General features: G+C 47.2%; 1 protein-coding gene across 1 annotated transcript in view; it reads right to left on the reverse strand.

The window, feature by feature from the left end:
- Positions 1-14,853: 14,853 nt before the first annotated feature.
- LOC141174677 (uncharacterized) overlaps positions 14,854-25,278 on the reverse strand; it is a 99,747-nt gene continuing 89,322 nt past the window's right edge. Inside the window, exon 8 of the mRNA XM_073659599.1 lies at positions 14,854-16,742. Coding sequence (XP_073515700.1) covers positions 15,529-16,742 — 1,214 coding nt within the window. The 3' untranslated portion in view covers positions 14,854-15,528. The remainder of the gene's footprint in view (positions 16,743-25,278) is intronic.

Here is a 25,278-nt window from a genome sequence, read left to right on the forward strand (position 1 = left end):
CCAGCCTGGCCTCTCCGAGAGTTTCCATGGGGCCAGATGATCGGCTGCTCCCAATCTGGCTTCTCCGAATGTCTCCATGGGTTCCAGGTGACTGGAGGGGCCCACCTGGCAAACCCAAACAACATATCCATGAGGCCAGGTGACTTCATCATCCCAACCTGGTCTCCCCATAAAGAGAGAAAAAGAGTGTGTATATAGATAGTCAGGATGACCTACTAATACTGTGACAGAATATAGAATTTTATTGAACAATAAACAGGATCACACATTAAAAACATTTATAAACAGCCCAAAATGGCCACATAATCATCTCGGAAGCCCATGTTGGGGCTAGCAGTAATCCTCCAAACTACAATATAGAAATATATATAAATACCTAAGTATGACAGACTATCACAATTTGTGTTGAAAGCCACATCACTTTGCAGAATGTGCCAGTGGCACTAGATGTATAGATGGTATGCCGGTGCAAGAATGATGCTGATTAAGTATGATAGATACTGACATCAAGAAACAGATAAAATAAAATGTTCATTACCAAACTTGAATATGATTGACTGACAAGACAAGGAATAAGGAGATAAGAATTTAGTACTCAGAAGTATCATAATAGGACTTTGATTAAGACATTTCATGAGTTACAGACAATCTATAGGATTTGTTCTCTGTATCAATCCTGTCTTGTGTTGCCATCAGTTTAGTGACAAAGAATGGCAATCTGTTTTGTCCTATGACATTTGTGCAAACTCCGCAGTAGAATAATGATTACCAACTTCTCAATTGTATACCCTATTATAGCATTTTTTTGCCTTGGTCCCTCCGCCGGCCGCGCATGGCTGGTGGGGGTCCGTGTGGCAGGCATACTGCGCAAATGTTTGTAATTACTAAGACGCGGCAACTAGTAGCTAAGAATGGAGCTTGAACAGGGCTCGATTCTTGCTATTGTAAGGCGGCGGTGTTCACATCGTGCAGTAACTGAGGCAGTGACCCAAGCAAGTCCAACATAAACAGCTTTTATTCAGCAACTCACGGGTAAACAGAAGGTCCTCCGGTTCGCAGCCGGGTTAACATGAGTCCATAAACAATGGTTGCCAGGGGCAACGGCCGCTCAGAGCCTGACAGGTGCAGAGGCTTCCCAGGCGTGGGTTCAGCTGCTCACAGTCCCGCCGAGCTTTCCTGCTATGCTCCTAGCAGGTTCCAACATAGAACACTAATCCTTAGTGCAGGGATTTAAAGGACCTGTGGCAAGAGCCACTGGAAAACCCGGGTTGGAGGGAGGAGGCCGCCCCACTGCCTTCCTGTAGCCTCCCCCAAGAAATGAAGGCCCTGCCGGCTTTTACTTTATCTGCCTTAGCCAGATGGCCTGACCAGGTCATTGCTCACCTTCATTCCTGCATTGCAGTCGCAGGTGTGTCTGTGACTGCAATGCACTCCAATGGATTTAATAGGTCTCTGTACACATTCTGGGGGATATATAACGTCCCTCGTATACGATCCCGGTCACGGCCTCACACTATACATCTATATTTGCTGAGATAATCTATCCCTACCAAGTTGCCTTATGAAATAATACAATGTTATGAGCCTTGTCACAAGTTAAAGATGAGTAACATATAGGATTTGTTTCCTGTACCAATCTCATCTTGTGTTGGCATCAATTCAGTAATGTATAGTGGCAATTCTGCAGTAAAATAAGAGTTATTCACTTCTCAATCGTCTATTGTACATTCTGGTATTTTTTGATGTCGTGGGGGTGGCCGCCGTGTCTCCCCGCTGGTGGCGACCCGCTCAGTGGAAGGGCACGGCCTTCAGTGAGACCCCGTCCTTGGCATTTATGCATGGGCATCTAGCGCTCATGATTTGGATTGCATTAGGCTAGTGCTGTATACATGTATGTTACCATCAAGATGCGACATGTATAAGCTAGAAGTGGAAACTGAATAGGGCTCCATACTCTCTATACAGGTGCATCTCACTAAATTAGATTGTGGAGCCTACTGAAATAGACTAAAATACCTTTTTGAACACTTAGGAAGCCTTTGCAGGTGTTTTTCGTTAATTATTGTAATTTACTGAGATAATGACTTTTGTGTTTTCATTGGCTGTAAGCCATAATCATCAACATTAACAGGAATAAACATTTGAGATAGATCACTCTGTTTGGAATGACTCTATATAATATATGAGTTTCACTTTTTGTATTGAATGTAGCATCGACGTCTCTGCCCCGTTCTAGGCAGAGACGCCGTCCCTCTCACCTCCCCGCTCCTGGCGCGGCGTCCTCCAGCGCTGCTCTCCCCGCTGCTTCCGGCGCGCGCTCCTTCCCCGGCAGTGTGCTTAGGGCGCGCGCGCGCGCGCTCCCCCTCTCTTAAAGGGACCGCGCGCGCCGTCCTAAGGAGTCCCCGGCCAATTGCCGGAGGACCTCCCATATAAAGGGCACCTCCTCCAAAATGGAGGTGCCCGAGCAATGTTGTTTGCACCTGTGTCTCACCTGTGCTTCAGCCCTCAGGTCCCGTTGCCAGTTACCTGCCAGATTCCTGCCAGCTTGCTGCCTTTGTCCTGCCTGATATCCAGTCACCTGCCTGCTAGCCTGAGGTCCGACGGTCTGCCTTCCAACTCCTGTCAGTCTGTCTATGGACCAGCTTGCCCGCTCACCTGGGAGCGCACACCTGTTACCTGCCTGCTAGCCTACCTGGAGGCTCCGCCGTCACGTGCTGTGACCATCTGCCTTTCCAGAGACTCCTGCCCGCTCACCTGGGAGCGCACACCTGTTACCTGCCTGCTAGCCTACCTGGAGGCTCCGCCGTCACGTGCTGTGACCATCTGCCTTTCCAGAGACTCCTGCCCGCTCACCTGGGAGCGCCCACCTGTTACCTGCCTGCTAGCCTACCTGGAGGCTTCGCCGTCACGTGCTGTGACCACCTACCATTCCAGAGACTCTCGCTTGCTCACCTGGGAGCACACATCTACCATCTGCCTGCTAGCCTACCCGGAGGCTCTGCCATCACAGGTCGTACCTACCCTTTACCCAGAGACTGCCCCGGTCACTTGCCGTAACTCCCTGCCCGTTCATCCAGAGACTGCCCCGGTCACTTTCCGTGACCTCCAGCCCGTCCACTCAGAGACTGTCCCGGTCACCTGCTGTGACTGCCTGCCCGTCATCCCTGATTGCCACCCGCTCCCTTACAAGGACCGCCCCCTTGTATAGTAGCTCAGAGGTTCCGCCTCCCAGACCCGTTACAGTTTGCTCGGGCCATGGAACCCGGTGGCACCCAAGCTCCCTCGCTCTCGGACCTGTGTCATGAACTGTCCCGCCAGAGGTCCCAACAGGAGTCCATCCTGGGTCACCTGCGGAATGTCAATTCTCGCCTGGACACTCTGACTGCTCCGCCAGCAACCTCCGCCAGCGCCATGATTCGCAATCCGACAGCTCCGCTGTCCACCAACACTATGGTATCCTACCCCGGACCCCGGCTTTCTGCACCTCCTCGCTTCGGAGGCGACTCCGCTCAGGCTCGGGGCTTCATAAATCAGTGCACCCTGCACTTTGAACTCCTGTCCCACCAGTTTAACTCCGACCGGGCCAAAATTGCCTTCATCATGTCCCATCTCACCGGAGAGGCTCTGGCCTGGCTAAATCCTCTATGGGAGAGAGGAGACCCCCTGGTGTCCAACTTGCCTGCCTTTCTCACGGCCTTCCGGAAAGTCTTCGACGAACCCGGACGGAAGACCTCATCCGCATCGTCACTGCTACGCCTCCGTCAGGGAAGCCTCACCGTGGGCCAATATGCCATACGGTTCCGTACCCTTGCCTCGGAGCTGGCCTGGGATAATGACGCTCTGGTTTCAGTCTTCTGGGAGGGTCTGTCCGGCCGTATTAAAGATGAACTTGCCGGTCGGGACATTCCTACCACCCTCGATGACCTGATAGCTCTTGCCACCCGGATTGACCTGTGGTTCCAGGAGCGTGCCAAAGAGGTCACCCGTGAGAGGAGGTTTCCACGCCTAGCTCCTACTTTTCAGCAACCCGTCACTCCCTCCGTCTCTCCTGAGCCTATGCAGGTCGACCAGACCAAGATGGTCGGTTCTCGCCAAGAATCTCGCCGAGCCGAGGGAAGCTGTTTCTATTGTGGCAGTAAGAAGCACTTCATCCGTTCCTGCCCGGAAAAGCCGGGAAACGCCAGTGTCTAGGACCACTCGGAGAGGTCGTCCTAGACAAAAGTAAGTCCTCTCCGTCTCTGACCTTACCGGTCTCTATTGCTTGGGGAGAAAACCGTCTCTTCGAACTCGCCAATCTGGATTCTGGAGCTGCTGGAAACCTCATCGCCCAGTCTCTGGTAGAGAGATACCATATTCCCACCAAGTCCCTGGCGGAGCCATTGTCAGTTGCTTCCGTGGATGGAAGACTTCTCTCGGAGACCATCCTGCTTGTCACCGAACCTATAACCCTACAGGTGGGAATGCTGCACTCTGAGGAGATCTCATTCCATGTGCTGTCCGGACTTTCTCACTCCTTGTTGCTAGGTCTACCTTGGCTCCAGACACATGAATCCGTATTGAACTGGCGGTCGAGTGAAGTACTCCGATGGGGTCCTGACTGCCATAGGACCTGCCTGGTTCCAGTCCGTCCACTTCGCCCTCAGCCTACTCCAGCTAACTTACCTGGTCTCCCGGCTCCCTACTGGCCCTATGCGGACGTCTTCGGTAAGAAGGAAGCTGAGACGTTGCCGCCCCATAAGCCATACGATTGCCCGATCGACCTGGTACCTGGCACCACTCCTCCCCGTGGGCGTATCTACCCGTTATCTGCAGCCGAGACCCGAGCCATGTCTGAGTACATTGAAGAGAATCTGGCTAGGGGATTTATCCGAAAATCTACCTCCCCGGCTGGAGCCGGATTCTTCTTTGTCAAAAAGAAAGACGGCTCGCTACGTCCCTGTATTGACTACAGAGGACTCAATCTCATTACGGTAAAAAACAAATATCCCCTGCCACTCATCTCCGAATTGTTTGACCGGCTCAAGGGCGCCAGGATCTTCTCCAAGCTGGATCTTCGAGGAGCGTATAATCTGGTCCGTATCCGTCAAGGAAACGAGTGGAAGACGGCATTCAATACCCGGGACGGTCACTACGAGTACCTTGTGATGCCCTTCGGTCTCTGTAATGCTCCCGCGGTCTTTCAGGAACTAGTCAATGACATCTTCCGTGACCTCCTGTACTCCTGCGTAGTAGTATACCTGGACGATATCTTGGTCTTCTCTCCGGATCTCCCCACACACCGGAGGGATTTTCGTCAGGTCCTGCTTAGGCTTCGGCAGAACCACCTTTACGCCAAATACGAGAAGTGCCTCTTCGATCAGACCTCCCTTCCGTTCTTGGGCTATGTCATCTCCCAAACAGGTCTGCAAATGGATCCCGAGAAGCTCTCTTCCGTTCTAAAATGGCCTCGTCCTGAAGGTTTGAAGGCGATACAGCGATTCCTGGGCTTCGCTAATTATTATCGTCTTTTCATCCCACACTTCTCGTCTCGGACTGCTCCCATATCTGCACTTACCCGTAAGGGGGCTAACCCCAGGATATGGTCGCCTGAAGCCGAGGAGGCCTTCCTTTCCCTAAAGAAAGCCTTCGCCTCTGCTCCCGTCCTGCACCGTCCGGACTGTAATAAACAATTCTACCTGGAGGTTGATGCTTCCTCCTCCGGAGCCGGAGCGGTGCTCACCCAGAAGTCTTCTACCGGGAGAATGGTAACGTGCGGCTTCTTCTCCAAAATCTTCTCCTCGTCGGAGCGCAACTACTCCATTGGAGACCGGGAATTGCTAGCCATCAAATTGGCACTAGGAGAGTGGCGCTATCTGCTTGAAGGGGCTCTCTACCCGGTAATTATCTACACGGATCACAAAAACCTGGCATATCTCCAAAATGCCCAGAGGCTCAATCCTCGCCAGGCCCGGTGGTCGTTGTTTTTTGCCCGCTTCGACTTCACTCTTCATTTCCGTCCGGCGGACAAGAACGTCAAAGCTGATGCCTTGTCTCGGTCTTTCCTGTCCTCCGATCAAGAGGAGGAACCTACGCACATCATCGACTCCTCCAAGGTGATGAATGTGGCTCCCTTGGATCTAACTCGTCTTCCACCCGGTAAGACGTTCATAGCTGTGCCAGATCGGGAGAGGGTTCTTCGCTGGGGACATTCTTCTAAACTAGCTGGCCATGCTGGCCAAAAAAAGACCTTTCAACTTATTGCCCGGCATTACTGGTGGCCTACCCTACGTAAGGACGTGGTAGACTTCGTCGCGGCCTGTTCATCCTGTGCTCGTAACAAAGTTCCCCGACATCTACCTGCCGGCCATCTCCTGCCCCTTCCCGTACCTGCTGCTCCTTGGCAACACATCGCTATGGACTTTATCACCGACCTTCCAGTTTCTGCCGGTTGTACCGTCATTTGGGTTGTCGCTGACCGTTTTTCTAAGATGGCCCACTTCATTCCCCTGCCTGGTCTTCCGTCTGCACCCGAGTTGGCTAAAGACTTTATCCGCCACATCTTCCGTCTCCATGGTCTGCCCCTCCACATCGTGTCGGATCGTGGGGTTCAGTTCACCTCTCGTTTCTGGAGAGCCACTTGTAAGCTGCTGGACATTACCCTGGATTTCTCCTCCGCTTACCACCCTCAGTCCAATGGTCAAGTGGAGCGGATCAATCAGATCTTGTCCAGCTACCTCCGGCACTTCGTGGATGCTCACCACTCGGACTGGGTGGATCTTCTACCGTGGGCCGAGTTCTCTTATAACAACCATGAGAGCGAGTCCTCTTCCAAATCCCCGTTCTTTATAGTTGGTGGCCAACATCCCCGGATTCCACTTCCTGTCTCCGTTTCTGTGGACAACCCTGCTGCGGAGTCTCTTGTCAGCGAATTTTCTACTATTTGGGAGAGCACCAGGTCCGCTCTTCTTCTCTCCTCTGAGCGGATGACGAGATATGCTGATAAGAGACGTCTGGATCCGCCCCAATTCCGTCCGGGAGACAAGGTTTGGCTCTCATCCAAACATGTGCGGCTCAAAATACCCTCCTACAAGTTGGGTCCTCGATTCATCGGCCCCTTCGAAGTCCTCAGGCAAATTAACCCTGTGGCCTACAAATTAAAACTCCCGGCCACCCTACGGATCCCCAACTCCTTCCACGTATCTCTCCTCAAACCCGTTGTCTTTAACTCTTTTTCCAAAAATCCAGGTGCCCCTCCTGCTCCGGTTTCCGCTGATGACATCTTTGAGGTAGAGAGTATTCTGGCCTCCAAGAGGGTAAGAGGAAAAACCTTTTTTCTGGTAGATTGGAAGGGGTTTGGTCCTGAGGAGAGAACTTGGGAACCCAGGGAGAACATCAACGCCCCGCTTCTCCTTGAAAAATTTCTTTCTGGCCTAAAAAAGAGGGGGCCTAAAGGGGGGGGGTACTGTAGCATCGACGTCTCTGCCCCGTTCTAGGCAGAGACGCCGTCCCTCTCACCTCCCCGCTCCTGGCGCGGCGTCCTCCAGCGCTGCTCTCCCCGCTGCTTCCGGCGCGCGCTCCTTCCCCGGCAGTGTGCTTAGGGCGCGCGCGCGCTCCCCCTCTCTTAAAGGGACCGCGCGCCGTCCTAAGGAGTCCCCGGCCAATTGCCGGAGGACCTCCCATATAAAGGGCACCTCCTCCAAAATGGAGGTGCCCGAGCAATGTTGTTTGCACCTGTGTCTCACCTGTGCTTCAGCCCTCAGGTCCCGTTGCCAGTTACCTGCCAGATTCCTGCCAGCTTGCTGCCTTTGTCCTGCCTGATATCCAGTCACCTGCCTGCTAGCCTGAGGTCCGACGGTCTGCCTTCCAACTCCTGTCAGTCTGTCTATGGACCAGCTTGCCCGCTCACCTGGGAGCGCACACCTGTTACCTGCCTGCTAGCCTACCTGGAGGCTCCGCCGTCACGTGCTGTGACCATCTGCCTTTCCAGAGACTCCTGCCCGCTCACCTGGGAGCGCACACCTGTTACCTGCCTGCTAGCCTACCTGGAGGCTCCGCCGTCACGTGCTGTGACCATCTGCCTTTCCAGAGACTCCTGCCCGCTCACCTGGGAGCGCCCACCTGTTACCTGCCTGCTAGCCTACCTGGAGGCTTCGCCGTCACGTGCTGTGACCACCTACCATTCCAGAGACTCTCGCTTGCTCACCTGGGAGCACACATCTACCATCTGCCTGCTAGCCTACCCGGAGGCTCTGCCATCACAGGTCGTACCTACCCTTTACCCAGAGACTGCACCGGTCACTTGCCGTAACTCCCTGCCCGTTCATCCAGAGACTGCCCCGGTCACTTCCCGTAACTCCCTGCCCGTTTATCCAGAGACTGCCCCGGTCACTTTCCGTGACCTCCAGCCCGTCCACTCAGAGACTGTCCCGGTCACCTGCTGTGACTGCCTGCCCGTCATCCCTGATTGCCACCCGCTCCCTTACAAGGACCGCCCCCTTGTATAGTAGCTCAGAGGTTCCGCCTCCCAGACCCTTTACATTGAAGATCTGAAATAAATTAACTTTTTGATGATATTCTAATTTAGTGAGATGCACCTGTATATGTTAACCCGCTCTAATTTCTCCTTATCAAGCTGCTCTATGAAGTAACACAATTTCATATTGGGTACAAAATTCGAAAATAATTTGTAATGAATCTTATGTGCCCATATGGGTATTATAGACATTGAAAAATGTGCCATTCATAAATGAGACAGCAACAGAACATAGCATTTATGGCTGAATGACAATATGTAGCGCTCTTGTCCCAGAGACTGGATAAAGTGTTCTGATGCAATGCGCATGTGCTCCTAATACCATATAGTGCCGCAACCTAGCTACTAATCGGCTGGTGGCGGCTGCGCATCCGCATAATGGAACAAACCACACCAACGCTTGGTTACTGGGCGAGTGCATAGATTACTTGCACAACACATCCGGCGGGATTTACGGTCACTCGGGCACTGTATACACTTTCCGGCACTGCCATCAACGGCATTATCGTGAGCAGCAAATGATCCTGACCACTGGAAGTAATTATGTATAATTAAACAAACTATATATATACACTGCTCAAAAAAATAAAGGGAACACTCAAATAACACATCCTAGATCTGAATGAATGAAATATTCTTATTGAATACTTGGTTCTGTACAAAGTTGAATGTGCTGACAACAAAATCACACAAAAATCATCAATGGAAATCAAATTTATTAACCAATGGAGGCCTGGATTTGGAGTCACCCTCAAAATGAAAGTGGAAAAACACACTACAGGCTGATCCAACTTTGATGTAATGTCCTTAAAACAAGTCAAAATGAGGCTCAGTATTGTGTGTGGCCTCCACGTGCCTGTATGACCTATCTACAACGCCTGGGCATGCTCCTGATGAGGTTGCGGATGGTCTCCTGTGGGATCTCCTCCCAGACCTGGACTAAAGCATCTGCCAACTCCTGGATAGTCTGTGGTGCAATGTGACGTTGGTGGATGGAGCGAGACATGATGTCCCAGATGTGCTCAATCGGATTCAGGTCTGGGGAACGGGCGGGCCAGTCCATAGCTTCAATGCCTTCATCTTGCAGGAACTGCTGACACACTCCAGCCACATGAGGTCTGGTATTGTCCTGCATTAGGAGGAACCCAGGGCCAACCGCACCAGCATATGGTCTCACAAGGAGTCTGAGGATCTCATCTCGGTACCTAATGGCAGTCAGGCGACCTCTGGTGAGCACATGGAGGGCTGTGCGGCCCTCCAAAGAAATGCCACCCTACACCATTACTGACCCACTGCCAAACCGGCCATGCTGAAAGATGTTGCAGGCAGCAAATCGCTCTCCATGGAGTCACCATGTCTGTCACATGTGCTCAGTGTGAACCTGCTTTCATCTGTGAAGAGCACAGGGCGGTAGTGGCGACTTTGCCAATCCTTGTGTTCTGTGGCAAATGCCAAGCGTCCTGCACGGAAGCGTCCTGCATGGTGTTGGGCTGTGAGCACAACCCCCATCTGTGGACGTTGGGCCCTCATACCACCCTCATGGAGTCGGTTTCTAACAGTTTGTGCAGACACATGCACATTTGTAGCCTTCTGGAGGTCATTTTGCAGGGCTCTGGCAGTGCTCCTCCTGTTCCTCCTTGCACAAAGGCGGAGGTAGCGGTCCTGCTGCTGGGTTGTTGCCCTCCTACGGCCCCCTCCACGTCTCCTAGTGTACTGGCCTGTATCCTGGTAGCGCCTCCAGCCTCTGGACACTACGCTGACAGACACAGCAAACCTTCTTGCCTCAGCTTGCATTGATGTGCCGTCCTGGATGAGCAGCACTACCTGAGCAACTTCTGTGGGTTGTAGAGTCCGTCTCATGCTACCACGAGTGTGAAAGCACAACCAACATTCAAAAGTGACCAAAACATCAGCCAGAAAGCACTGGTACTGAGATGTGGTCTGTGGTCCCCACCTGCAGAACCACTCCTTTATTGAGGGTGTCTTGATAATTGCCAATAATTTCCATCTACTGTCTATTCCATTTGCACAACAGCATGTGAAATTGATTGTCAATCAGTGTTGCTTCCTAAGTGGACAGTTTGATTTCATAGAAGTTTGATTTACTTGGAGTTATATTCTGTTGTTTAAGTGTTCCCTTTATATTTTTGAGCAGTATATATTGAACAACTGATAGGGCATTCACATCCATCTCCTTCCCTTCAAGAAGCCATGGTAAATGTGGTGGAACGCGTGGGTTTTACGCCTCCTACCCAGGACTGCATATAGGTCAAAATGATTCACTCATACCTTCTCTCAGAGACAGTATATCTATCTTGAACCCTCATGGAGTATGCCAGAGTGCATATAGCTATCCTCAACTGAAGTGTAGTAACTAATTTCTCAAGTTTGGTAATGAACATTTTATTTTATCTGAAGCAACATAGAGATGAACAGGTGGCACACTGTGTGAGGTAATATTTTTCTGCTTATTTCACACAATCTTTAAAACAAGGATGCGGGGGAGCGAGTCATGAATCCGACGTTACGACGACGGCTGTTTCATGTGACAATCACGCTTCCATGGGTCAGGGGAGAGCACCTAAAAACCATAAGCTCCACCTCACTTGGTATCATAATGACACACCAATAACATACAAACCATTAAAGCAAGTGAACAGTGAAATTTAAAATTACAGTTACAGGAATACCGCCATATCCAATTTTTAATTTAAACCTGGCGGGCCCTGCGCACCAGAACGGATGATCCACCTGGCTTCTCTGCAAAGGAGGATTTTAGTTAGGTTACCACCCTGAATAGGTAAAGAAACTTTTTCCAAGCCTGCACACCGCAAGGCTTCTGGGTTTCCACAGTGTGCTGTGCGAACATGTTCAATCTGCTACAGCCTTTGCCGGAGGAGATGGAGTTAAAATTTTCCCTAAACCTTATAAATAATGGCAGGATTGTTTTGCCTATATAAAACCGGCCACATGGGTACAGAACGATATATACTAAGTATTGCGTTCTGCAGGTTATCAGGTCAGTGACCTGATGACTGAGCCCCCCAAAATGAATAGGATTATGATTTAAATGAAAGCTGCAAACATGAGAGGAAACTACAGCTGTCTCTCGTGCCACATTAGATTAAGCCAGTTAGAGGAGGGATTTAAGATGTGGTTTTTGACCAAATTATCCTTAAGGTTGGGGCCACGTCTACAGGTTATCAGAGGTTTCTGTGTTATTATATTCTGGAGATCCCTATCAGAATGGATAATGTGCCAGTTTTCAATAATAGACGAATGGATTATGTTATCCATGGGACCGAATTTAAAATTGAACACAAATCTTTTTTGATGCCCGTCATTATCCCCACTTTTCATTGTATTTTGCTTATTGAGCGGCATCAATAATGAATCCTGGGAGAATTTACTGGCTTTCTGAAGGGCCGTGTCCAGAACTATGTCAGGAGAGCCCCTCTGCACAAATCTTTGTCAAAGTTCCTGAGCCTGAATATCAAACATGGAATTAGTTTTGTTAATTTTCCTGAGACGTAAAAATTGACTATAGGGCAAGATGCTTTAGTATGCATTGGGCGTGCACTGCCAAAATGCAAAAGGGAGTTACACGCTGTCGTTTTCCGGAATGTTTCAGTGGCCAAAAATCCATCAGTGATAGTTATTTTAACATCCAAAAAACACAATTCTGAGCCCCCGAAAATAGATGTAAAGAACATATTCATGTCATTTTTATCATCAAGGAAGTCTACAAATTCTGTTTTTCATTCTCCGCCCATACAATGAAGATGTCATCGACATAGCATGTGAACACCTTCAAATATTTCAAGTAAGGGTTTTCAGAGGAGTATATATATATATTTCTTCAAAAACAGCTAAAAATAAATTTGAAATGGCACAAGCTGCTGGTGTGCCCATTGCGGGACCAGTACATTGATGGTACCACTTGTCCAGGAATTTTAAGGAATTATGCGTTAAAATGAAGTCAATCGATTCACAGACAAGTGATATAAAATCTTAATTTTTGTCTGTGTGGAAGAGACTATTCCGCACCGCCTTGGTACTGAGAAGGTGCAGAATTCTCGTATATAAACCCTCCACATCGACTGAGGCTAATTTGAAGTCTTCCTGCCACTCAAAATCTCTTAGTGATCTCAAAAATGCCCCAGTATCCTTAACATAGGAGCGTACATCTCTCAGTAAGGGTTGTAATAACCAATCAACATACTTTGATGAGGGTTCTGTCAGGAATCCAATCCCTGCAATGATGGGACGACCATGGGGTTTTGACATAGACTTGTGGACCTTGAGGATAAAATACCTATGCGCCTTCAGTGGGATTACAGGAAGTAATTTCTCAGCTTTTTTATCATGAGGACTACTGCTTTGGTGGTGCTGCACCTGTGACCAGAGGAAGCCGTGCAGCTGACACATAGTCCAAGACTACTGAAAGAGGTAGGAGCTGTATGTGTAGTGTTGGTTTCTGAACTTTACTTGCATTTTATTTTATGTTTCTTCATGTCAGTATCTACCATAGAGCTTAATCAGCATCATTCATGCACAAGCATACCTTTATACATCTAGTGCCACTGGCACATTCTGCATAGTGATGTGGGTTCCAACACATATTGTGATAGTCTGTCATACTTAGGTATTTATATATATTTCTACATTGTGGTTTGGAGAATTACTGCTAGCTCCAACACTGGTTTCGGAGATGAATTATGTGGCCATTTGGGCTGTTTTTAAAGTATGATCCTGTTTATTGTTCAATAAAGTTCTATATTCTATTATATTATTAATTGGTGATACCGACTATCTATATACACACTCTTTTTCTCTCTTTATGTGTTGCCATGTTCTCTAGTGTGTAATCGGTGATCCCATACACACAACAGTAGTGCCCTCAGCTTTGTTTCTCAAAACCTGGTCTCTCCAAATATATCCATGGGCTCTCTGATGGTCAATGGAGCAGATCCGTATCTTTCCAATCAGGGCCATATGTCCTTAGGCTGGAATCATGTAGAATCCAAATCTGTGTCTCTTGGGATACAGCCATGCTACTAAGCTAATAGTCTGAAGAGTCTGATCTTTGATTCTCCTTGTAAAGGCTCTTTCAATTCTGTTTCAAATCTGCCTGTTACAGAGGCATATGTTCCTTAAATAGTTCACATTTGTTCTTTCAAGTACACATCCACAGGGCAAGGGTTAGGTGGGGTATTATTCCACAGGGCTCATTGTTTGAGCATTTAATCAATTTACATAGTTTGTATAGCAGAGGACTCTTGTCAATAAACATCTAGCTGGCTTTAGTACAATATGCAATTAGCATAGTAACAAACATCATTGTTTCAGAACCAAGAGAAGACAACATTCAGGGTTATACAAATACTGGTCTGTCCCTCTTGACCCACCAAAGAAACACACAAGTTCTAAAGTCAACCCAAACACAATAGCGCATTTCTCATGGCTTAACAAACCTAGACATCTAGCTGATTAAGATAAGGAGCTGTTTTGTCACACAGGGCAAGGAAAAGGCTGCATGGGTAGGATTCACATTTGTGGTAACTAATTTTTGGGAAACTCAACAGGAAACAACTATGAAGAGTTGGTGAAAAATCTCCTCAAAACGTATAAGGATCTTGGCCATAACATGTCCTTAAAGACTCATTTCTTACATTCGCATCTAGATTTTTCTTTCCCACCAAACTGCGGAGCAGTGAGCGACAAACACGGTGAGAGATTTCACCAAGATATTGCGGCTATGGAGTAAAGATATCAAGGAAAATGGAATCCATCAATGCTTGCACATTGCTGTAGGACAATTTTGACAATGTATTGATAGTGTGTTATATTACCTTTACTATGATAAGTTCTACTCACATGTTTATTAATTGTTAATCATGATGGTCACTAAGACATAATTATTAGTAGCACTATGCACTTTATATACATCTCCTGCCAAAGTCTGTGATAGCATCTATTCTATTTATTTAATAAGCACTCTATCTATATCTACCATAGAATGGATACTTATATATGATGTAGTGAATACTATGAAATAGCATACCTCTCACCATTTGATTTACTTACTGTTTTAATTTATTGTGAAATATCCCATCTTCTCCTTGTTACCTTGCTTTTTTAATTTTATTCAATTAAGATTGATATTTATATTTTGAATAGCATTGGTTATGTATCTTCTTATAGGCTTCTTATGTTTGAATCTGATATATGGTCACACCATATTTATATTACCTAGTGTACTTTTGTCAATTCTAAGAGATGATCAGATGTAGGAGTACAAGAAACAAGCAATAAAGAGTGGTCACTGAATGAGGACCAAATTTTGTAGTGCAATTTCTGGAACTGTTTATTAATCACAATAGTGTTTAGATAGCAACAATTCAAGTAATTAAAACCTAAGTTTCCTCTAAATAAATATCAGAAAATTGCCATAACAAAATATTCTGCATCTTTAGATTTGCAAAAATAATAATGTTCCAAAGTACTGAAACATTTATGGAATAATTATATGCAGCAGTAAAAGGAAAACTGTTTGATATCACAGAAACAAGAAACAACTAAAAATTTTTACTCAGATTTGAATTCAGGAGGACAAAATCATTAAGAAAAGGCTCATTTCATATCTAAACCTGACAACTTTTTAAAATATGTAAAACAGTGATACATGATCTGAAAGGTCCTTGAGCTAGTTAGGGGGAAGGTTATTCGGCTGCTCACTCAGGACATGCAGCTTCTGTGCAGGTCCTGGTACCTTCCTCTACTGCTCTGCACGAATCAGTTACATAAGTGTGGGGATGGAGGGGCAATAGCAGTTTTCTCAGTGATCAGGAAGGACACTGTTTCAGTCCTCTGTCACAGGAAGCAGCTTCCAGTCTATAAGACGCACTCACTTATTAGCACATTTTTTTCTTGCTCAAAGTGTGTCTTTCCTAGTAAAACATTTCCCACATTAAGAATATAAAAAAGGCTTCTCCCCTGTGTGACTGCTCTGGTGACTAAGAAGAGATGATTTCTTCACAAAACAATTTCCATGAAAGTGGCTTCACCCCTGTGTGAGTTCTTTGGTGATTAACAAAATTAGATCTCTGTGTAAAACATTTTCCACATTCTGAACATGAAAAAGGCTTCTCCCCTGTGTGGATTCTCTGGTGTATAACAACCTCTGATTTCCGGCTAAAATATTTCCCACATTCGGAACATGAAAAAGGCTTCTCCCCTGTGTGGGTTCTCTGGTGTATAACAACCTCTGAGTTCTGGTTAAAACATTTTCCACATTCTGAACATGAAAATGGTTTCTTCCCTGTGTGAGTTCGTTGGTGCTTAACAAAATTTGATTTCTGTGTAAAACATTTTCCACATTCTGAACATGAAAAAGGCTTCTCCCCCGTGTGGGTTCTCTGGTGTATAACAACCTCTGAGTTCTGGTTAAAACATTTTCCACATTCTGAACATGAAAATGGTTTCTTCCCTGTGTGAGTTCTTTGGTGCTTAACAAAATTTGATTTCTGTGCAAAACATTTCCCACATTCTGAACATGAAAAAGGTTTCTCCCCTGTGTGGGTTCTCTGGTGTATAACAACCTCTGATTTACGGTTAAAACATTTCCCACATTCTGAACATGAAAAAGGCTTCTCCCCTGTGTGGATTCTCTGGTGTATAACAACATCAGATTTACGGTTAAAACATTTCCCACATTCTGAACATGAAAAAGGCTTCTCCCCTGTGTGAGTCCTCTGGTGTATAACAACCTCTGAATTACGGTTAAAACATTTCCCACATTCTGAACATAAAAATGGCTTCTCCCTTGTGTGAGTTCTTTGGTGACTAGCAAGATCTGATTGATGACTAAAACACTTCGCACACTTGGAACAAGAAAACCTATTCTCCGCTGTTTGACTTTTTTGAGGTTTAAGAAAAGACATTTCAAGGGGAAAACTATTTCCATATTCTGAATTTGAAAATGACTTCTTTGCTTTAGGAGCAGTTTGCTTTTTAATGCTGATTTTGTTACTTTGATTTTCCATAGTCGATAATGAATCAGAAGACAGGACCTCTTTCAAAGGATCAGATGACAGATCTTTGCTGTGAAGGGATGATGGTATATCTGGAGTAATGGCATTCACTTCGATTGCATAATGTGGGATCTCAAGATCATCAGATTTAAAAATTGAAGACGTCAGCTGTCCCTCTGATCTCCTGGTACAGTCATCTGCCAAGAATAAAATAAATTATTTTTGAATAAAATATCTTTGAATTTAATATTTTTCTACATTTCTACTTAAAATGTCTGTACAAATGGCAAGTTACGTAAAAACATTTAATTATTCACCAGGACAATGATAGTTCACTGTCTAATAGAAAATCTCATAGTATGAACGAGTAGAGCGTGGTGTTCAACTGTTTGTCCTATAGGAAGCTGCCACTCTTGAACGCTATTTGGTTTATGATCGCATACCAAAGGGGCTGTCGGTATACAAATCCCTATCTGGAGATAAAGGTGATAAAGCCACCCTGACTGAATGGGACGCTATATTTAAAACCTTTCCTTTACCATAGAAAAAAGGAAAGAACAATTGATGGATAGTAAGGATAAGAAATCTAAACTATATGGCGAATTAAGACCTTCTAAAAATCATCCCGAAATTATGAATCTATCCAGAAGTATTAGAAGCAGAATACAAAGCAAGGAAAAATAAATTGTCCAAAAAACATCAGAAATTTGGATGGGATGCGATACCAGATTGTGATTTTAATTGCAGTCAGGAGACCAATCGGAGGACAGATACAGTTTTTGAAACCTTAGATGAAATTGAAGGCAATCCATCTGTTACAGTAACGTCAGAGGAAATGTTCTCTATCCGCTTAACATCAGACGTTGAGAATACACCATCTCAATTGCCACTCCCCCAGGAACATAGGGAGAAAATGCCAATAACTCCCTGCACTCTGACACTTTTGGAAAATTTGGATAATCTAATGAATCCCTCTAACCCTGCATCATCTATGCATATTTAAACTCATGATAGGTTTGAGATCATAGATGAAATAGGGGGATCTCCCTCTATTGCACCCACTAATTATGAAATTCAGATGACCGATAGACGAACAGAAACTTCAACTTGAACGAGTAACTATAACCGCACAAAAAAAACTGTTAATTGAATTTTTTTCACGCAGGCACCCACCAAAAAAACACCAAAAGGGTTTGTAGGGTAGGGCAATTCAACAACTTAATAAGATAACTAATGCACACCAAACTATTTTTAATCTCAGTCAATACACTTTACAGCAAAATGAAGTACCGTATATATTTGAGAATAAGTCGACCCAAATATAAGCCGAGGAACCTAATTTTATCACAAAAAACTGGAAAAACGTATTGACTCGAGAACAACTAAAATGGATGATTTGATATTTAAGCTCAAGCTTTAACTAACAAATTTACTACTAAAGGCTATGATGGCCAATTTTTACAAGAAGTGCAAGAGGATATAAAAAAAAAACCACATGCAGATTTACTCCAAAATTTACAAACGAAAAAATTATTAATACAGACATTATCGATGTGCCCATTATTCTTAGTTCAACGCAAACATTCTGAGAAAAATTGTTAGTAAATGCTGGGACATTTTCAAGGATGACAAAACTTGGGTGAAAAATTAAAAATCATCCTCACTTTGTCTTTAGGAGGGCTCACAATATGGGGAATTTGGTTGCCTTTTCAGTCCGAGACTCCCATACTGAGAGGGAAGCAACCCTTTTTACCATACTTCCTCAGCTGTTTCACATAGAGGGCGTGCCACCGGCCGGTGCAGCGCTCAGTTATCTTTTACCTTTCAGCCCACAGGCTTCTCACTGCCTGAGGACTTGGACTGATCTATTGAAGTACAAGGGGCGTTCATTAAAGATTTCCCCTCACTTACTTCTATTTATTAGAGGATGCTGGAACTGCACATGTGTAATGATATAAGTCTCTAGAGGTTACGTGCCAATTTGCAACTCAGAACTGATAACGGTCTTGATTTTACAGGTGCTGAAGTGGTGTGAGGTTTGATAATGGGCACAGTGGAATACAGAGCAGTCATCAAATTCCTTTACTTGAAAGGCCGCACACCAAAGGAGACGTTCGATGAGATGGAAGAGGTTTATGGTGATGATTCCCCATCATATGATGTAGTCAAGAACTGGCATTGTCAATTGAAATGTGGTCGGACTTCGGTGCAAACAGCCCAAATTCCAGGGCAACCACACACTGCTATTGATGGACACACCATCCAGCAAGTGGAGGTCGCCATATTGGAAAATTGCCACGTATGCATTTGCCACCTAGCCTGAAATGTCAAGATTAGTGAGGGGTCCATGGAAAAAATCATCCAAGACCATCTTCACGTGCATAAGTGTGAGGAGCTGCCCACTTACTAAAGACTATGATACTTTTCAAGCAACGGACCACCATTTTTGTCAATATTATTATTGTGTATTATTAGTGATTTACTTGTTATGTTTTATATAGTTCTGCTAACTTGTCAGTATGTGCACTAGATTCACTTGTAAAATGTCCAGCATTCCACTAATCTGTATCTCAGGAGTATCTAACCATTGTTCCAATAGCCCATAATCTCGTTATGTGTACGTAGATTGTAGACACAGTGGAGCCGTCACCACAGGGGGTCTTACATGCAGTCTCAGATGAAGGCTCCTAGAATATTCTTCATTGTTTAGTGAACAGTGAATGTTTAAGGGGGAGGGTGTGATCACTTCTGACCTGGGAGGGGACTGAACCCAGTGCAAAAAAGGACAGACATGTTTTAGGAGAGTTGGGTGGAAGGATTGAAGGAAGAGGATCATGGACCGTGGCTACAGACTATACTGGCTGGAGATACGAAATCTGTGGGCCAACCAAAAGTTGGGAGACCGTGAGTATGGCCTTATACAAAGCCAGTGGAACTAATGAACCCAGATTGGGAACTTGAGGACTGAGAGAACTGTATTTTGGCCATTTACCTGGAATTGCTTTATTACCATGGCTGTGATCAAAAAAATATTGTTGCATCGTTAACCTGCCTAGGTGATTACTTACAACCCACAACCTCAGATCTTTACAATAAGGTATCCGCTCTCTGGCTGCTCACACCTTTCCAGAAGCAGGAACGAGTCGAATGTTCTCAGGCTCTATTGACAATGTGCCATGGAAACCAGCAGGACTTTTTTAACAGACTGATCACACAGGATGAAAGCTGAGTCCATCACAATGATCCTGAGGCTAAAGTCCAGTCGATGCAGTGAAAGCATCATGACTCACCGCCTCCAAAGAAGGCACGTGCCCAACCCTCGGCAGGCAAGGTCATCCTCACAGTATTTTGGGACCAGCACAGAGTAGTATTGATGGATTTCCTAGCAAAAGGTACCATGATCACTGGTGCATACTATGCTTCACTGCTGCGAAAATTGCGGGAGGCCATCAAAATAAAGAGATGTGGCATGCTCACCAAAGTTGTCTGCCTTCTGCAAGACAATGCACCAGTTCACAACTCACATGTTGCCCAAATGGAAGAATGCTCACGTGGCTTTGAAATTCTACCGCACCCCCCTTATTCACCCGACTTCGCACCATCAGACTTCCACCTATTTCCAGTAATATAATCAAGAAATATGTGTCCTTAGATATGAACTATCCAATTACTGTGCTATAGCAAGTAAGAAATCAATCGTTGGCTGTGAATCTAAATGTAGATCAGAGACCAAACTACAACAGCAAGAAATTAATATAAAACAATCTTTATTACATATAAAAACATTACTAACAAATACAGAAAAATGCCTAAAATAGCACCTCAAACTGTGAGGGACCGATGTGCAAAAAAATATGGATGCAAATAATTATAGTATATACAGGGTGGTCCAAAAGTAGGTGGCCAGAAAATAATAACATTTATTTTGATTTATATATAAAATTATATTTACTAACACAAGCATAACATTGACAATTAAATTTTTATTCTGAACAATAATACAAAAGCCCTTAAATTTTATCAACGCAGGTGCTCAAACTGTTTTCCATTACAATTTGCACAGCTTTGAAGTCTGCCTCTTACGCTTCGACAAACTTTTTTGCACAAGTCTCTTTGGGTATTAATTTCTTGAAATGCATCTCTTATGTAATTTTTCAAATCACTGACACTTTTTGGTTTTCGACTATAAACTTTGTCCTTGAGTACTCCCCAAAAGAAAAAATCCAATGGGGTCAAGTCTTCGGCCAATCCATTTATTAGGAAATGTTTCATCAAGATACTCGCGGACTATTCTTGAATAATGTGGAGGGGCCCCATCTTGTTGGAAATAAAGGTCATTTGAATTAGGCTGCTGCTGTAACTGGGGAACAACTTGATTCATTAGAATTTTGAGATACTTTTCTCCTGTGACTGTTCCATCAAAAAATATTGGTCCTAAAATACCAAAACTTGAAAGACGGATTTTGGTAAGACCTTACCTGTAAAATCCTTTTCAGCGAAGGAAGGAAGGGAGACACAGATCCATTACTAGGGGGTAGGCGGAGCCCCACAGGATAGTTCACCTCAGATTAGAAAAAGTGACGACCGGCCCCTCCAGCTTAGGCTCCTCCTACTCCAATGTTCTTCAGTCCGTACACAAGCTAAGGAAGAGCAGATAACACCAGCGGAACAACACAACCCCTTCCGAAAATTCAGAAATGCGAGAGAACAGGTTATGCATATAACAGAAAAAAAACACAGTCCCAGGCACTACTCACTGGACCTGACAACTGCGATGAGCTGGCAATGCTGGAACAGAGCCCTAGCGCGCCGACCCCCGCCCAGATGACCGCCATCAGAGAGGAGTCACGCCGCATCTAGAAAACAATAATGCACTTCTACCATGGGAGGGTGCTGTGTCTCCCTTCCTTCCTTCGCTGAAAAGGATTTTACAGGTAAGGTCTTACCAAAATCCGTCTTTCAGCAGCAGAAGGGAAGGAAGGGAGACACAGATCCATTACTAGTGGGACGTCCCAAAGCAGTCCAGAACTCAAGGGTGGGAAACAGTGGCAGAATCGCCAACACCCCAACAACTTAGTCAAGCGCAACAAGCGCCAAAACTAGATAAACAGATAACCTAAACCACCGCCACCTGCAGGACCCTGCGTCCCAAGGCCGCATCGGCGGAAGCACTCACGTCCACTTTATAAAATTTAGTAAAAGTGTGAACGGAGCGCCAGGTAGCCGCCCGGCAGAGCTGCGCTGCCGAGGCCCCCTGATGAAAAGCCCACGACGAACCAACAGCTCTCGTGGAATGAGCTAGAACCTTAACTGGACAAGGCTCGCCCTTGAGCCGGTACGCTTCCAGGATAGCCGAACGTATCCACCGAGCTATAGTGTCCTTGGAGGCACGCTGACCACGCCGACGACCAGCAGGAATCACAAAAAGAGAGTCCGACTTCCGAAACCCTTGTGTGATTGAAAGATAGAACTTCAAAGCCCGCACCAAATCCAACGAGTGCAAGGCTCGCTCCTTTGGACTTTTCGGATTTGGACAGAAGGAGGGCAACACGATGTACTGATTGACGTGGAAACGCGACACCACTTTAGGCAGAAAATCGCCACGGGTACGAAGCACCACGCGATCCGAGTGGAACTCCAGAAAAGGGGGCGAGCAAGACAGTGCCGCCAACTCAGAAACCCTTCTCAAAGAGGTGACCGCCACCAGGAAGGCCACCTTCCAAGAAAGTAAGTAAAGCGTAGCTGAATCCATAGGCTCAAACGGCCCATGCTGAAGAGCCTCCAAGACTAGATTGAGCCACCAAGGAGCCACAAACGCCCTCCGAGGCGGAAACTGACGTGCAACCCCGCGAAAAAACGAGCGCACATCCCTGCGCGAGGCAATAGCCTTCCGAAAAAGCACGGATAGTGCAGATTCCTGACCCCGCAAGGTACCAACCGCCAGACCCTTGGCCAAACCACATTGCAGAAAAGCCAATAAGTTGGGAATGGAAAAAACCCTCGGGTTCCTTGACGATCCAGAACACCATGAATAGAAGGCCTCCCAAGTTCTGTGATAAATCCTAGTCATAGCTGGACCTCTGGCCGCCCGCAAGGTGGCAATGACCTCGGCCGAAAACCCACGACGGGTCAAGATCTCGGTCTCAAGTGCCACGCCGTAAAACGAAGCGACTTCAGGTCCGGATGACGAATGGGCCCTTGGGTTAACAGGTCCGGGTGAAGAGGCAGTGGAAACGGAGGCACCGCCAGAAGAGACACCAGCGTTGAATACCACGCCCTCCGCGGCCAATCCGGCGCCACCAAAATTGCCAGAATTCGTTCGAGTTTGATCCGCCGGATGACCAGAGGAAGCAAGGATAGCGGCGGAAACACGTAGATCAGCTCGAACTGGTCCCACGGGGCCACTAGAGCATCTACCGCCACAGCCTCCGGGTCCCTGTACCTGAACGTCGGAATCCTGGCGTTCAGCCTGGATGCCATCAAGTCCACCTGGGGAGACCCCCAACGGGAGCACAGCAGTGTAAAAACTTCCGGATGAAGACTCCATTCTCCGGGATCCACCTGCTCGCGACTGAGGAAGTCCGCCGTAATATTCAGCACTCCTGGGATCTGAATCGCGGAGATGGCTGGGACCCTGGACTCGGCCCATACCAGGATCCGAGAGACCTCCATCATGAGTATGGAACTCCTCGTCCCGCCCTGATGGTTGATATACGCGACCGCTGTCGCATTGTCCGTTTGAATCCGGACCGGCAGACCGCTCAAGGGGACCGTCCAATGTCGGAGGCAGAGAAATATCGCTCTCAACTCCAGGATGTTGATCGGCAGAGACGACTCCTCTGACGACCAGACCCCCTGAACCCAGAGATCGTTCCAAACCCTCCCCCCAGCCAGTCAGGCTGGCATCGGTGGTAATGACCGACCACCGTGGGAGGAGGAAGGATTTCCCCAGGGATAAAGCCTCTGGACGTAACCACCATCCAAGAGACTTTCGCACCCTGCGGGAGATACCGACACAGCGATCTAGCAAAGCCGGCGATCGGTCCCAACGGGTCAGAATAAGATTTTGGAGACCCCGGGAATGAAATTGTGCAAAAGATACCGCTTCCATTGCTGCCACCATCAGACTCAGAAGGCGCATACACTTCCGAAGGGACATCGCCATCGCCGACCTCATATCCTGGACATGGTGACGAAGGTTCACTTGTTTGTCGAACCGTGTCGAAATGCATCCCCAAGAACAGGATTGACTGCGACAGCTCCAAAGACGACTTCTTCCAATTGACCAGCCACCCGAAGTCATCCAGGTGCTGAAGGGAGAGATCGCGAGCCGTCACCGCCTCCTCCGCTGTGGATGACACAATTAACAGGTCGTCCAGGTAGGGGAGAATCGTAACTCCTTGCCCTCGAAGGAGCGCCATGAGCGGCGCCAGAATTTTTGTAAAAACCCTGGGCGCCGAGGCCAACCCAAATGGTAGGGCCACAAACTGGTAATGGGCCTGACCTATGGCGAAACGCAGGAAGCGCTGGTGAGCCCTGCCGATAGGGACATGCAAATAGGTGTCGCGGATGTCGATCGACACCAAGAAATCGTACTGCGACAGGGCCGCCACGACAGAGCGAAGAGACTCCATACGGAATTTCCGGGTCCGGACATGAACATTCAATTCTTTGAGGTCCAGAATGGGGCGAAACTTGTCCTCCTTTTAGGGGACCACAAAAAGGTTGGAGTAAAACCCCCTTCCCCGGTCCTCCGGCGGAACCGGAACCACCACCTCCTGCTGCAGAAGAGAGTCGACCTCCCGCAGCAGTGCGGCAGCCAGCTTGGGCTCGGAGGGGATGCGTGACTGGCGAAATCTGTCCGGGGGTCGAGAATGAAACTCTATGAAATAGCCTGCCGACATAACCCGCGTCACCCAGGCATCCGATACGCTGGACACCCAAATCGATACGAATTGAAGCAGACGACCTCCCACCCGAGAGCCCTCGAGAGGGTTCCTGGCGTCAGTCCGCCTTAGCGGGCTTTTTGTCAACCTCCCGTTTGTCCTGACGGAAATGTTGTTTCCAGGGTGTACGGGATTTCTGGGTGGTCTTCTTTCCGGAAGACGAGGGACGACCCGATCTCCAAGAGGGCTGACCGTCCCCTGGGCCGAAAGGACCGACAACCACTACCGGCACTTGACTTGCCTGACGTAGAAGCCGCTGCTTTCCGCTGCGGCAAAGCCGAATCCTTGGCCTTAGCAATCAGCTCCGTGAGGTCCGAACCAAAAAGATGACCGCCCTTGTACGCCAGACTCAGCAAACCTTGTTTGGATACCGCGTCTCCAGTCCACTGTTTAAGCCACAGTGCTCTCCTGACAGACGGCCGAGGATTGAGCCCTGGACAGAACCGAAGTAGTATCCAGCACTGCATCCCTGCCTTATCGGGCCGCCTCTTCCAACAGCTGGAAGAGCCTTTCCACCTCAGACAACGGAGTCCCATCTTGCCATGCCGTCTGCAGCTGATCCAACCACCGCAGAGAAGCCTCACTAGCCCACATGGCCCCCAAGGCCGCTCGGAATCCATGACCCGAGGTCTCGTAGATGGACTTCGCCGCTAACTCCGTCCTTCAATCCAGCGGGTCCTGTAGACTCGCCTTCCCTTTAACAGGAAGCAAAGAAGATTTGCTCAGCTGAGACAATGGCACGTCCACTTCAGGAGAGGGGACCCAATTAGCGATCGTCTCCGTGGAG

The sequence above is a fragment of the Phyllobates terribilis genome, unplaced genomic scaffold (genome assembly GCF_046119375.1).
Source record: "Phyllobates terribilis strain yellow unplaced genomic scaffold, ASM4611937v1 Scaffold_13__5_contigs__length_258822181, whole genome shotgun sequence".
Taxonomy (NCBI): Eukaryota; Metazoa; Chordata; class Amphibia; order Anura; family Dendrobatidae; genus Phyllobates; species Phyllobates terribilis.